At 36.6% G+C, this 16,795-nt stretch overlaps 1 protein-coding gene across 1 annotated transcript in view; it reads right to left on the bottom strand.

The window, feature by feature from the left end:
* Window positions 1-16,795, bottom strand: part of gtdc1 (glycosyltransferase-like domain containing 1) — a 45,453-nt gene that overhangs the window by 22,522 nt on the left and 6,136 nt on the right. The window contains exons 2-4 of the mRNA XM_067443836.1: window positions 16,373-16,600; window positions 10,004-10,171; window positions 8,745-8,918 (exon numbers count right to left, since the gene is read on the bottom strand). Of these exons, the coding sequence (XP_067299937.1) occupies window positions 8,745-8,918; window positions 10,004-10,171; window positions 16,373-16,551 (521 nt within the window). The 5' untranslated portion in view covers window positions 16,552-16,600. The remainder of the gene's footprint in view (window positions 1-8,744; window positions 8,919-10,003; window positions 10,172-16,372; window positions 16,601-16,795) is intronic.

Raw genomic sequence — 16,795 nt, 5'->3', positions numbered from 1 at the left:
CTCCAAATTTTAATGACAAAGGCTGACATGCAGTAGAGCTAAAGTAGGTCACAGGAGGTAACCAAACAGAAGGCTAGTAGAGGTTTCCAGCGACACTACAGCCTTGCCCCATTTCCATTTAACGCAGATGACGGATATGATTGTATCGGGTTATGGAATGCCTTAGCAATGACAGACTTTCTCTATTATGTAATGTGCATATGGCTTCCCAAATCTGACATGGCTTGTGCAGTTGTGTCAAAATCTGCCCATTCTATGACATCTGTCATGTGAAACAGAGACATAACAGCCTGATCACTTCAAACAAAATCTCGACATCTTAGTCCTTTACAAGCACATAGCTGTTCATCATATTTAACAATCTTTTCGTGTAGTAGGATGTTAGTAGGATGTTAGACATTATCAGTGGCAATGTAGTGTTTTATTGTAAACAGAAATGTCTTTGCTTAAAGGGATAGATCACCCTAAAATGAAAATGTGATGTTTATCTGCTTACCCCCAGGGCATCCAAGATGTAGGTGTGTTTGTTTCTTCAGTAGAACACAAATGAAGATTTTTAACTCCAACCGTTGCTCGTATAATGCATGTCAATGGGGTCTTATTCTAATATAATCTTATTCTTATAGACCACATTGACATGCATTATACGAGCAACGGTTGGAGTTAAAAATCTTCATTTGTTTTTGGATGAACTATCCCTTTAATAGAAGATAGGAGATTGAAACTAGTTTAAAATAATCAGTCATCATTGTAGAAAGTTAATTTGTGTAAAGGTGCTGTTTCCATAGAGACAGGAGAGTAGGCAAAACAGTAGGCCAGTTCTGTTTCAATTACATTTGGATCATGAGCCCTGATGTCACATTTCACTGTCTGTACTTTGCTTACATGTTCTCTTCTTTTTTTTAATAAGCTGAGCAGGTATAAGCAGGATGAAAATGCCATGTCTGTATCAGGTAGAGAACTCAAGTATTTGTCTTCCAAGAGAACGGTTGAACTCCAAAAGACATTCTTGCAGGGCACTGCAGAAAAGAATGTGAATGTAACATCAGTCTTTATAAAGGCTGTTGGCTAAATATACAACGGCCACATCAAACTAAACTAAGGTTTCTAAAAGAAGGGTTCGGAAACCCCTTGGGGTTTGTGATTGAACTGCAAGGGGGTTGGTGAGTTGATGAAAAGCTAATAATTAATTATATCAAATCTCAAATTGAAATAAATAAATGGGAATGCAAGATAATCGCGATATAGTGTAGTGCACTATACAACAAATTAAATAACTGTATAGCCAGATGCGCTGATGTGTTTTAGAGCAGCTTGTGATCCGGAAGCATCTTAGTGCCTCTCGGTTCACAGTAAATACAGCAAACTCCCTCTCTACATAATACCGTAATAATTGTTTTAAGTATTCAATTTGATTGAGTTTCTAAAATGGTATTTTGAGACTAGAAAATGCATACCTGGTGATGCACTTGATTACATATCCCCCTTGTCAAGAACAAACAATCAACGAAGACACATTTTTACTTGTGTTTTATAAATACCTGCATGTCCTGATTACATCATGCCAAAACCTATGGCCACAAGCCAGCTGCTTGGGACAAATCTCTGAAGCCAGGGGCTTTATCCTTGATTCATTCCTATTTATCACGGTTCGCTCCTAGCACTTGAAAGCACCATATGGACTCAATTGTGGTTCGTTCCTGGCACACGTGATCTGGAGATCAGACGCATGCCATACCTTTGGGCTTTACCATTGGATTATTTTCACAGGGCACATACTGAAGAGTCTTCGTGCCACAAGGATAGAGATCCCTTTTGAAAATGTCCTCCGAGCACGAGGTGGTGGAATCCGATGTCAAAGAAACAAATGAGAAAAGGTGCCCGCCAGATGTTTCACCGACAAGATTAAACGCTCAGCGATTTGATTAAGAAAGCCCATCTCCTCATCACCCCATCCTGCCCACATTAAGGCTTAAGAGCAATCAAAAAAGAGAGTGCTACGGGATGAGTAGCAAGACGCATGAGGATTTGGAGCTTGGGTGCCAAGTGATGAGTTTCTGACCGCTGGTGGCTACCGACTCCAAGGGAGTACAGTGATAATCAAGGCCTCCACGGGGACCTGAGCAAGTATGAAAAGCAGGATTAGCAGAAGTTCAACATAAGCAGATAAAGGGCAGCTATATCACAAAAGCAGCTTTTATTAGTTATGCGTATTTACAAAACATGCTTGTGCTGGACCAACAGCAAATTTTCCAATACACTGGAATAGTTTCCTCCGCCATCCAGGGACGAAATCACTGAGTGAAGTTCACAACTCAATGTTCTACACACATTTCTACAAAAACACACCCACTCGCTTCAATTAAATAATGTAACCCACAAAACTATGAAGCCGTGGCGCTGGTTTATGTAACAAGGTAATCGGCGTCTTTGATGCGACTTTATTACTTCGATATGGGACCAAGGCGCATAATTTCCACTGCGCTGTTCCCTTTGAACCGTTCTGAGACAATCTCTACAGCAGGATATCCTGCCATCTGCTTCAGTAACAGAATCGCTCCGCCAGTCAGTCATTGGCGGCAGGCCGCCTTACAGAGAGTCACATCCATGCCTTTGAACTGCTTTTTAAAAAGCAGCCAAATACCCTCTTTTCCCCACCAACTTTGAAAAGTAGCTTCAGTTATCTGTGCTGAGTTAAATGGGCTAATGAAAACCTGGTCCTCCTGACAACAAGAGTCTAGCAAGAGATTCCTGTGAAAGATTTTCCCTTCGATGAGCTTGATAGCACTGTGTTCCCCCTATTAGGAGGGACTGTCATTGTTTTAGATCACAGCATTGGGATCAATACAGTGCTGGTCATCAATCTTAGCACTCCAATCGGGTGGGACTTTCTGCAAACATCTGATGCCAGTTAAGAGCTATGGAAACCAAATTCACTCTTCTGCCAGAGCGGAGAACAATGGAAATCAGAGCAGCATTACATTTGAGTCCTCCTTCCATGAGTGTCTTTGTGATGTGGCGGCTCCTTCGGGCTGAAACTCATGAAAGGACACCTGATTGTCATGTGACTTTATGCAAACATGCCCAGTTGGCCTGTTGTGTTTTAATACAAAGACTGGCCTTTAATAGAGGCCACCAGCGTTGTGGATTTCAGTGATTGATGATGTGGTATGGCCTTGCTCAGCTGGGCTCCTGCTCACTAAGGTCAATCGCGATTGAATTACCGCTACAAGCAGAAAGCCAATTAATAAGTGAGGTCTGATGAAGTTGATCCAAAGGACACTGCGAGGGAATAGAAGCTTTTAAAAAAGAGATTTCTTTGGATTATCCAACATTCAATGAGATATTGCAAAATATGTTTTCATTCTGAGGTTACTTTTACCTTGTTTATTTTTCTCCATCTTTCTCCACTAAATGGGGATGGTGACTGCGGGCTAACCCGGTACTTTATTTACTTTAAAGGGAGTTTCCTTATACTAACCTTTCTGGGCTGTCCTCGCACGGCTATACCTTGCGTTTTATATCAGTATTCTTGATATCATTCAGTCCTTTCTGTTTTTAACAGCATCTGTTGAGAATATGGTATGACAGTAGAGCCAATATTTTCATAATTATAATAATTTTACTTCTTTGTTCTTGTTTGTTTGTTTTGACAGAAAAAGAACAAAAGAATGAAATAAATAAGAAATATGCATCACAAAAACAAGGGACCAACGGGAGCCCACCTGCGAGACATTTCATATCAAATACTCTGTTTCTTCTCTTGTTTGTCTCTGGGAATATTTTTAAATTCTTAAAAGGCTTGGACAAAGTTGGTTGCTGAGAAAAGAACCCAGGGCATGTTGACGGATGGCCGGCCATGCATATAATCGTTTCCTTACACTCTGTGAGTTTGCTTTGGAAGGGGCGAATTACCATCTGAAAATGAGCTGAGAAACACTGTAGGCGAGAGCCCTGCGTCATCAGTGTCAGCTTACTTACAGCGTCTCTTACCCATGATATGGACAAACACACTCGCAAACATGCACACACAGTAGTGTGGACCAACATTACTAATGTCATCTTAACCCACATTTTACACACAGGGCAAATTTGTCATCCAACCAAGCGTAGGGGCACATCCATCCCCTCACAGAAACAAAAAACAACAAAAAACACACATAGACATACAAACACAAAGACAAAGGGTGGGATCCAATTAAGAGTGCACACTGATAATGCTCTTTATTTGCACATGCTATTAGGGGTATAACAGTTCTCTGTAAAAATCAAACCTGCCGACGCATCGATAGTAGCGCGAGAGTTCTGCTAATGTATGTTTCCGTCGATGGATATGCTCAGCATGCGTTTCACATCAGAGTATCTGTCCAATCAACTGTTAGTATGTAAATGTATTTCTGACATCTTAGTTCCTCACATGTTGTGCGTTGCAGCTCAGTATGGCAAACGAAGGAGACAAGGAGCTGCCGCCTGCATCATATAAATCATCAATATAAATCTCTCTCAATATAAAGAGTCACTATTTGTAAACTTTGTTCAATGCGAGTCCCATATGCTCTAATATGACCAGTACCATTTATGCCATCATCACCCGGGCGTTGATGCGCAGGAGAGAACGAAACAGCACACATTACCTTCTGTGTTCAAAACAGACACTCTGTGCTAATTCGGACACTCACAAAACAATAATGAAAGTGCTGGACAGGGCTCAGGACAGTTGACGGAAGCATCGTTGTCATGATCGGGCCAGTGCTACATCGCCACATAAAGGCTGGCCCACACTAGGGCTGGTCCGAATACCATTTTTTTGGAGCTTCAAAGCTTCGGTAGTAATCAACAACTAATATTGAAGAATCTCGAGAAGTGGCGTGCCTCACACATATATGCTTCGAGAACGGACACTACACTAGTGATACTCTCAAAATGTGAGAGACCACAAACGATGATAAAAACAAACTTTTGACAATTTTGTTCCTGTAGTGTGTGGAGTGCCTCGATGTGACCACACAATAACAGATTCTATTCACAAACAACCAGATTCCAGACTGTGAACATGGGAAATCTCTCAAAATCTCTTGTGGTCAAACATGTCTTTAGAGTAAACAAACACGCCGGATGACAGAAATGGCGATAATAGTGTCAGATGATTTGTATATAGCAATATCAACTTTGACAACGCAGTGTTTTTACATGCCTGTTTTGATGAGTATGCATGTGTACATTGTAAGTATATTAGATTCATGTACTGTTTCTTAAAGTGACAGCACCATAATATTCCTTCTTCTGTTCTTCTGTGTTTTTATTGTTTAAAAAAATAGCTCGCTGCTCTTGACTTAATGAATAACTTTTGTAACTTTAATAAGGATTCATCTTTATTTAATTTTTAGAGCGATTATATGCATGTTATTTTTTATTTGATTCATTTTCTTTAACTGAAAAGTACCGTTAAGGCCCATTCACACCTAGGACGATATAGTTTTAAAATCGTATAAATATAAATAGTTCTAAAAATCGTTCTCAACAGGGCCGTAACCACGATAGACAATGAGGGGGACAAGTCCCCTCCACTGGTGTTGCTCGTCCTTATATGCCTCAGAGTTCCCTCATCAGAGACCTCGCACCGGTCTCGCTCACTCCTCCCACGTCTCTCGCTCGCAAACCTCGCCACAGTCCCAAAAGGATTATTTCCCAACTAGAATTAGACTTATTTAATTCAGTTTCTCTATGCTTTATAAAAATAAAAGAAAAAATTGGTCCCCCCAATGTTCAAGACATGGTACGGCCTTGGTTCTCAATATTAAAGAATAGCAGAGTTCATACCACAACTATAACAATAACAAGAGAAACAATATCGTTTGAATCACTTTCAGAATGATTTTATCCAGCTGATGAACGATAAAAACATTGACAACTAATCAGAATCCACCCTGCTGTAATGAGCTTGAGCATTTAAAGTAACAGACAAGTGTGTACTTAGAATAATCAGAGCAATATCATCTACTGGTGTGGTCAATAAAATAGTTATTTTTATAGTTATCATCCTTGGTTTGAATGGGCTTTTAGACTTACCTGAAAAGCTCTGTTTATTTTATTTGTATTTTTTGCTCTATTGTACTTATTTGTGCTACTAGTAGTTTGATGATTTGTTCTTATTTTCTTTTCTTTGTTTATTTTTGACAGTAGTCCTTTTTTCCTGAACATAGCACATACCTACCGAACCGTATTGAAACCGTGACCTTAAAACTGTGATACAAGAGTAATTTGAATCAATGTTCATCGAAAGAATAATGCAAATCAGGTAAGAGTACAAAAGTGCTCACCAATCTGTTCTGAGCACAATTTATGATTTTATTTATTTTAAATTAGATTTTTATTTTAAATTCTCCGGAAGCTGATGCTGTTCACGTGATGATGACGTGGGAGATGCACTGTTTACAATGTAAACTGCGTAGGAGACTAACACAGGCTAGAACGAAATTGTTGAATAAAGTCATTATTTTTGTTTGAATTTTTTCTTCACACAAAGTATTCTCGTCACTTCATAAAATTAAGGTTGATCCACTGGAGTCATATGGTTGGTTTTAACAATCTTTTTAACACCTTTCTAGGTCTTTAAATTTTTAATTAAATTGATGTGTATGGAGGGATCAGAGAGCTCTCCGATTTCATCAAAAATCAATTCCATCAGTACAGTGCTTTTTTTAATTCAGTTTGCAAAAGTATTTTCTTTAACAAAAAGGGAGAGCTATGTTATCAATATAGGTGCATTAAAAAAATACAGCAAAGCGTGCACAGCTGTTTTAGTGATGACAAACACTGAAACGTGACCTCAGTGATCTACACCGGTCTGGCTCTTCTAAATCACGAAAAACAAACTTGAAAACACAAAGCGGCTGGATATTTCTTTTAAGTGTGCATTAAAAATCTTGATTTTGTCAACAAAGAACTGACTAATGCAAAAAAAAAATCATGCATCAGAGAGATAATGGAAAGCATGCCTCGCTCAGACCTGAAGATAAACATTTTAGATATACAGATAGAAAGAACAAAGAGAAGGGAGAAAAGTAATGGACAGCAAACATATAAAACTGAAAAATGTGATAATATATGACATGACCCTTTTATGCTGAGCTAACGCATATATAGAAATTCAGATTCAAATATACAGATTACGCTTCTATAATACTGGGTCTTTGTGTGTTTACATGTATATTTTATTTTAAATGTATTTAAAATCTTCATATATATCCTTTTTTATATCATTTTGTGTATAATTTTTATATTCATATTTCTAAATGTATATATTTTTTATATATATATATATATATATATATATATATATATATATATATATATATATAAATATTTCTAAATGTATATATTTTATATATATATATATATTTCTAAATGTATATATTTCATATATATATACATATACATATATATATATATATATATATATATATATATATATATATATATATATATATATATATATATATATATATATATATATATATATATATATATATAATAAAACTTAACCTCAATCCTCAGATTTTAATGTAATATAAAGTTTGTATTATGAAACCTACTAACTAATTTTGCAACCGATCCACAACTTTTCACATATTTCTAATTCAATAGCGACACGCACATCAGAATGACAATGACTGCTATACAGCTATGGGAGGATGTGAAATAGAATGCACTACATGCTTACAGCCTCTGTAATCTTTAAACCAGCACACATAAGCCAGCCCAAGAATGCCTTGAATCAAAATGAATTAGCAATATTGTTCCACTCGTTTCGGGTCCTGCTTGCTGTTCATTAGGAATCTAATAAGATACAGGCCCCTCCGTGGAGTTGCTTCTAGCCGACTTATTCTTGACATTGCTTTGGAAAGGGGCGATGAAAAAAGCACCACCCATGCTTGCTGATCGAAGACGACAGTTCGAGAAGCAAATTCTGAAGCCAATCTAGACTGCGCAAGTCAAAACGAAGTACACAGCACAGTGAGATTTTAAAGCTGTAGGGGGGGAGCAGTGTGCTCAGAGACCTCAGAGAATAAAAGTAAAAATCAATTCGGGGACTTGCGGGTGAGATCACAAGGACATCACGCATTTTAAATATTTGCTTTTAATTGGTTTGTTCTCTAATTAAACAATTTCAAAAGGTAAGATTTTATTTTAAATAAAAACATTTTTCATGATAACTAACTAAATGGCAGCGCATGAATAATCAGTTCACTAGATTTGCTTGTGTCTGAAAATGTTTTTGGAAACATGGTACATTTTTAATAACCTTTCCAATAAAACAGTTTGATTTGTTGACATTGAATGCAGATGAAATGCCCTGAGTAAAAATCCTCACAAATTATTATACTGCGGTCGCTCAGCCACACAAAAATCAAACACTAATATCTACACTATCTACAATCAAACAGACGATAACACAAAGAAATCGCTTTCTGTCCCAGTGGGCATGTTGTGTATGTCCATGCATGTGCGCCCAAGCAAAAGCACGTATCTGTAGCCGGAGCGTGTCAAGTGATCCACACAGGATATTAAAGCTGTCTATTCTAATCACTTTCTTACACAACTTTGCCCACTCGCCATTAACCACGCTTGCATACGCGATCAGCTTTTGGGGGCGGATTAAGAGTGAACTTGCAAGCACATTTTTTAATCAGTGGAGGAGTGATCCCTAGAAGGCTGTGGTGAGGGATATAAAGAAAACAGACCTTGTGACATCGGGAAAGCGAATTGGGAAGTGGAGGACGCGGCACTTGGGTCGGATGAGCCTGTCCAGATCTTTGGGCCGATGGTCGGGCATGGTCCTCATGAAGGTGGAGATGGAGGAGAGGAAGGACTCCATGTTGAACGAGGAGTTGAACGCCACCACATCCGCAACCAGGCTGGGAAAACAGAGTAATTTCAGATGATGAAGGAAGAAAACCTCTGACAAACAAAGCCACAAAATGTAACAACAACTGTCACAGTAAATCTCCTTAATTAATTCTCGAAGATAAGCATTATTGAAAACAACATACGTTTTGAAAGGCGAACTTCACTCATATATGTACAGCTGCGCTTAGCAGACGACTACAGTAACTAGTCACTTAAAATATCTAATACATGTTGATTAGAATCCACAAACACACCATGTTTTTAAATGGCACACTGATTAACCCCAATTGCCAGAATCAATCACTGCATTGCACTCAATTAGAGAGTGAATTAGAAGAGGAGAGCTCTTTTTTGTGTCACTGTTCTGCCACGTTAATAAAGTTGAGCAAGCAAAGGGCCTTTGAATTATTGACATGATATTCTGACAGACAACAATCACAATGTATTCCAATTAGAGCTCTTAAAACCCTTTCTTTCAAGCATCAAGATTGATTATGACATTAGGCTTTAAAACATTGAGTTCTTAAGAATTAGAGTGCCATTATACGATCCCATAATTAACCAATCACATCATGCCAAGTAACGCGCATGATAAACTATTCTCAGACACACTGTCTCTCTTGTGAATTAAAATCCATTCTGGTACAGAAATGGTACTTGTTACTTGTACTGACATACAAACATGCATTAAAATGACCAGATTTTTGGAAATGTCTAGTTCAACCATTGATAGACAAATGTTTAATGTCATTAGCTATGAATTAAAAATGGCATATATACTCTGCCATCCTACTATAAATTATATTTTGTCATGCATACCTATGAACTGTAAAAAATAAAAAAAAATAAAAATAAAAAAGATTAACAAAATGACTTGTGGGCACTTTCATTCTTCTTAAAACAATGTATATATTTTTTTATGTATAAACTAAGTTCTGCATAAATTTGCATATTCTTTTTTTCTACAGTGGAAAATATTTTTTTAATAAAAATAGCATGTATAATATCTAGCACATTAGATATGTCTGGTAACCACAAGGTATGTTTTTCTTCCACAGGTACTTTAGTAAAGCTCATCAAACTCTACTATTACCATGAGAGGATCTGGTTGTAACCATATTGGAAGTCCCTTTCTTGACTCTTGCGGACTGGATACACCAGCTGGTTCTCATGGAAGTAGAGAACCTTCTTAAGATGAGCGAGATCAGGCCGCAGGGCTACAAGCTCGGCAAGATTGACAACGGAGCTTGTGAACAAAACCCTGTGAGACAGATAAAAGAATGAACCATTAGTTTGCTGTCTGCCATGGCGCTACTTGAACATCAATGCTCCATCACAGGCCTAAGCATTGATACTCACTGTAACATAAAAATTGTTCTGACCACAAAGGCCTGTTTTGATTTTGTTTTTTATTGTTTTTTTAATGCATTATGCATTTATTTGATCAAAAACTATCATAATTTAAACAGTTTTCTAGTTTTCTGTTTTATATTTAACTGAATACATTTTATTTAATATATTTAAAAATGCAATGTATTGATTAATGTTAAATGCAGTGCTGATTTTTAAGTGTAACTGATTTGATACAAATATTTCTTATGATCAATGTTGATAACAATTGTGTTGCTTGAAATTTCCGTGGGGTGGGAACAACATTCAGAAATCTGTTGTAACATTATGTCTATAAAAGTATTAAAGGGTTAGTTCACCCAAAAATTTAATTGATTTCTTTAATGACTCACGCTAATGTCGTCCCAAGACCTCCGTTCATCATCGGAACACAGTTTAAGATATTTTATATTTTAGTCCCAGAGCATATGCAGTCTATGCACACTTTACTGTCCATGTCCAGAAAGATAATGATCTATGGAAGCTAATTAAAGCTATGGATCACGTGTCAAACTGCCAAACTGCTGAAATCACGTGACATTGGAAACCCGAATCATTGATCGATTCACTGATTCATGGCCGTTTGAATCTTTATTTGAGGTTTGAAAACAAATGCAGAAGAGAAGACTGATGCTGAATAAAATCGTAGTTTTTGTTATTTTTGGACCAAAATGTATTTTCGATGCTTCAAGAGATTCTAATTAACTAACTGATGTCACATATGGACTACACTGATGATGTTTTTATTCCCTTTCTGGACATGGACAGTAAAGTGTGCATAGACTGCACATGCTCTGATACTAAAATATAAAATATCTTAAACTGTGTTCTGAGGATGAACGGAGGTCTTGCAGGTGTGGAACGACATTACGAACGAGTCATTAATGACAACAAATTCATTTTTGGGTGAACTAACCCTTTAATTTCTCAACAAAAAAAAAACTTATTGACCTCAAACTTTTGAACAGTAGTGTAAATATGACTAACATTTTTTAGTCATAAACATTTTAGTCAAAAAGTTTTATAAACTTTTGTATATACAAATATGTACTTGAAAGTAAAAAAAAATGAAATCCTAGATCTGCAAAAAAAAGGCATAATTCGAAACACAGGAGGACACAGAAATCTCTGCACAGTCCATGGTGAGAGAAACATTACTGAGGTTAATGAACACTCCTTTAAGATGTTATATACACAAGTAGGAGACCATTGAAAATTTTACCCTTGTATGTGCTAAGAGCCATGGGACAAGGGCTTTGAAGTTCAGTTCTGGTCTCCCTAAATGAACCCAGCCCCCTCTTCTAAGCCCCCACCGCCTGTCAGTCTAACCCTCCAGCCCGCACGCCAGTCTCTTTGATGTGGGGAGCCCGCGGCCTCGCGACCGTGACTCTGTCGCTGTCAGAAGTGTCCCTTTTATGCTAATCTACGACCAGCTCCCCCTAACCAATTCTTAATCTTAACTATACGAAAAAACCAATCACGCTGCTTTAAGATCAGCGTGAAGGGGCAACTTCTACCACCCCGTGCCCTCATAACTGTGCGGCAGGATTACGTCTCCATTCCTCAACTCCATCAGGACGAGCGCCGAACGGCACCTCCCAAATCCTTGCTTGCACACAACTCTGAAATCAAACCAGATGATGGAAGTTACTATTTTTAGTCTTGCTTTCCTCTTTAAAATTGTCAAGTGGAGTGCGTCCAATAATAATGAAACAGGAAGGCTTACTTTGGGTCCCTTTGAACTGGAGGTGAGGACAGACACTCGAGTCTAATGCATCTTTTTAGGTCAGTTCGGTTGATGTGGTTGATGAGGCGAGTAGGCAGACGGTAAACGGTATCGGTCATATAAACCTAATGAGCGATGGGCCCACCAAAGGCCAAAAGCTAAATCTATTTCAGTGGAAAACAGTTTCATCTCAAATGAATGAATTTGATAAACTTCATCCAAGGTGTGTAAACAATCCTTCACAGGAGCCATTGTTGGCTTTCATTAAACTGTGATGTAACCGCAACTATCGCCCACTGACTTTTTCCAGCACATACTATTAACCGTAACTAAACCAGACATTTTGGCTTTGTGAGAACCTGTAAGATAAGAGGCACAGTGGGTGGGCAAGCTGCTCTGTCCTGAGTCAGGTTTCTAACTGCATTATCAAAGGTGCCGATCTTGAAAAGCAAGCATTGCTCTTGGCGTGCTGTAGTTTTGGTAACACTTTACAATAAGGTCGTATATGTTAACGTTAGTTAACTACATTCGTTCAAAAAAAACTACCAATTAAAAATAATAATTTCAACATTTACTAATACATGATTAAAATTTAAAGTTGTACCTGTTAATATTGCTTAATGGACCTAAACACTAACCTGAACTAACAATAAGCAATTGTATTATTCTTAACTACTACCTAACTACTGACTGGAGCGGCATTGGCTCAGTGGTTCATCTAGTGGTCTACAAAACGGAAGGTTGGTGGTTTCATCCCTGGTTCCAACTGATAACCTGGATGGCACCTTGCATGGCTGACACCGCCGTCGGTGTATGAATGAGTGAATAAATGGGTGAATGTGAGGCAATATGTCAAGGGCTTTGATTACCATGAGTCTGTTGAAAGCGCTATATAAATGCAGTCCATTTACCATTTACAACTAATGTCAACACTAGATACTGTACCAAAATACTTAACAAATGTATGGCTCATTGTTGCTTGCATGAACTAATGTTAACTAATGGGACCTTATTGTAAAGTGTTACTGTACTTCCTCATTATTTCTTTATTTGCAGGCATGATAATCACTATTTAATGAAATGGACCACGTTCAAATAGTTACAAACTGACTGACAGTTGATACAGGTTTTGAAAGTGCATCCAGGTCAATTTATGACACGTGAAAGGTTATGACTGTGCATATTTTATACCTAACTTCAGGAATGAAATGTACATTTTGCCTTTTGCTTAACTTTGAGTGCAGCGAGATGAGATCGCAGCTGAAGGAACGCTCAGGGCTCCCCCCACCCACCTGCGGTTTCCCCGTCCCTTAAAAGGAAGCAAGAAAGTCCCCATCGGATCCTAGTCTCTAAATGTGTTTGTGTCCTTGTTTATGCAGTTTTAGAGTTCCATCAAGTAATATAAGTGTATAAACTCCCCGTGCAGTAAACATTAGAAGCAGGCACTTTAATAGCCTAATTACGGTAACATTGATTAGTTAGCATTAGCTAACATATCCTAACAATGAAAAATACTTTTACAGTATTTATTAATCTAGACTTATGTTCATTTCTACCCTAACACTTCACTTACTATTACATTTTTCACATTTGTGTAAATTAATATTTGCTATAATTTGAACAACCATGAATTTAGAAACACTAGTATATTCATTAATTAATATTAAAATAAATGTAATATTAACAACATTTATTTAAATGTAATAAATTGATTAATAATAATAAAAATGTTTTTCATTATCAGTTTATGATCTGAAGTAATGTTTAAGTCACCATGAAATCAAAATCAACAATTCTTTTTTTTTAATGGAACATTGTAGTATTTTTATAAATGATTTATCCATGCACATACATTTTTTAAATGAATGTGGCCTTATAATCTGTAATGAAAATAACTTCCCCTCCCTCTTGCAACGACATCTCTTCCCTTCTCTGATGATGTATTTAATGGTATGAGGGCAACCTGTCACTCACATGACAGCACAGGAATCAATACCCAATGGACAAAATCAAGTCCCATCCTAAAATGTTTTGTTGTTCAAGAAGTTATTTCACGAAACGGCTATAGCAACTTCTGTGTCATGCCAACTTTAACAAATTGAACCTTGTTGTAGTGTTACTCTGGGTTCTAAATGTCTTATGTTGAAGATAAAACAGGCAGCTATAATTACACTACTTACATTTAGCTCTGCATTGAAGTTCTTCTTCATCAGATATTTATCTAGAGATCGTATAGTGACTGATCAAACTGTGGACCCACATGTGCAGCAACACCTTAAATTTGATAAAGTTTGTTTTTGACATTTAAGAACATCCTGGTAGGGGAGACCGGGGAGGATTGTAACACATGGTTAGATGTAACACTAAGTTTGGCGGTTCGGAAAAGATCTGTGGTAACGTAATCAATATCACACACTCCAATCTTCTTTTTGAGCTCACATGAGAAATTACATGTGACTGTGAGCAAATATGTTGATTTTATGACCCCAAAAAATATTTTCAGTTAAGAAAGTAAATTTTTTCATCAAGATTATGTTTTTCCTAGCAATCATTGAATTGTAGCAGGTACAATTATTTAACTTAAATGAAGACATTTTTTATATGATTGATTTATATGATGATCTATATTAATTGCAATGAGTCCAGTCATTAATCACATCCTCTGTTGAGGCAAAGTATTTTTTTAATATTTATTTTTTGTTGCATATCAAGGGATTTGTTCGATAAATGTGTTTTCCCTCATATTTTATGCACGTCTTTTGTACCAGTTAAAAATTATCTGCCTCAATTGTGCATATTATTAGAATTTATGCACATATTGATGTTTTCATTCAGCACTTTTTATGTAATTTCTCAAAATTTTACAGAAAAAACATCTAAAAAGTGTTGGTCAAAGAGTGTTATTTCAGCAAATTTCCTCTCTGTTATATCTATCCCCAGCAAGTAACTCACACCAGGGATAGGTTGTAACAACAGAACTCTTTTTATTTAGCATTAACACTGTGATTGAGTATTACATGTGTACTACACATATTTGTAGCAGACAGATGCGGCTACCATGAAACATCTAGAACAAACTCTCACTGAGTAACTGATGCTCAAACAAAAAGTGTTACAGCAACCATCCCCGGTCTCTTACGGGTAAAAATGTCAAAACACATTACACTTAATTTCATAATTTATTCCTACATTCCCTTGGGGATAAATAAAGTTTTGATCAAAAACTGTTATTATTATACAAAGCTACTGTGATGTGTTAGTAGACATTAGCTTGATAGCTATGTCTGTGATTTCAAGAAGAAAGCAAAAAGCTCTAGAACTTACACCCGCAGCGGATAGAAAATCTTAGATTAAATCTTAGATCAAAATAATATAAGAATCATTGTGTATATACATAATGCAAAATAATATTATACAAAATAATGTATAAAAAATATAACCTCAGACATTCCCAGAGTAAGAAAAAAAGTACGAAATCTGATCCATAATTTTTTCTTAGGTTGTGCGGGAAATAAGGAAATGTGTTAGATTCCGCACGATGTGAAAGTCTGTGCATCTAAAAGATTTGCTCCTGCAAATTGTTAGCTATATAGCTACAATATCCTCAGCCATGCTTTGCAGTAAATAGGAAACCACAGTTATGTGGCTTTAAAGTATGGGACTTGGGGGGATGACAAATGTCTGAAGTATGAGTAGAACTGAGTAAATCAGAAAGTGCATTGTACATAATTCTGTGCCAGTATAACATTTAAATATTTATTTCTTTAAAAAAAAAAAAAAAACTATAACTATAAAATTACTAATGATGTGCAATCGATTAATCGCATTTAAAATACAATTTTGTGTTTACATAATATAGGTGTGTGTAGGAGTGTGTATTTATATATACATAAAAATTATACAAATACACACACCTATATTATGTAAACATAAACTTAGATTTTGGATGCAATTAATCACAATTTATAGATTGCCCAACACCAAAAATGACGGGTAACACTTTACAATAAGGTTTCATTAGTTAACATTAGTTAATGTATTAACTAACATGAACTAATACATTTGTTACTGTATTTGTTAATCTTTTTTAATGTTAGTTAATAAAAAATACAGCTGTTCATGATTTGTTCATGTTAGTTCACTGTGCATTAACTAATGTTAACAAGAATTTAATAAAGTGTTAGTAAATGTTGAAAATAAAAAGATAAATGCTTTATAAGCATTTTCATTTATATAAGTGCAGTTCATTATTAGTTCATGTTAACTAATGTTAACTAATGATCCTTATTGTAAAGTGTTACCAAAATGACTTTAAGGAACACAACCAGACCGATGACCTCTGCTGACCTGTACGAGGAACTGGCTGGAACTGCTTCCATAAAGTACAGAGCAGAAGTTCTGGCCCTCCAGTGCCATTTCTTCGCAGATAGAGTGAAGCTTACACAGTCTTCAACACTATGCTCGAGAAGATCAACCAGCTGTTTGTGGGAGCCGCCGTAGAACGCCTCCAGCAAGAGCACACTCATGGATACAGGCCCAATCAAACCTGATGTTTATGGTGAATGCACGTTATTACTGTTGAGTTCAAAAGAACAGGGAAAAAAGAACAATCAGAAAAACTACTAAAATAATCACATTTCAATGACTCACATAAAAAAGAAGACCGTAAACAACTATCATAGCGAAAATGATATTTTAATAACCTATGATTAATAACCACGTATTGGAGTGTTAATAATAATTGCAATGGCAAAATTCGCCCACGTACAG

The sequence above is a fragment of the Pseudorasbora parva genome, chromosome 5, assembly GCF_024679245.1.
Source record: "Pseudorasbora parva isolate DD20220531a chromosome 5, ASM2467924v1, whole genome shotgun sequence".
NCBI lineage: Eukaryota > Metazoa > Chordata > Actinopteri > Cypriniformes > Gobionidae > Pseudorasbora > Pseudorasbora parva.
The sequence above is the reverse complement of the archived record's forward strand: the minus strand, read 5'-3'. Positions and strand labels throughout refer to the sequence as shown.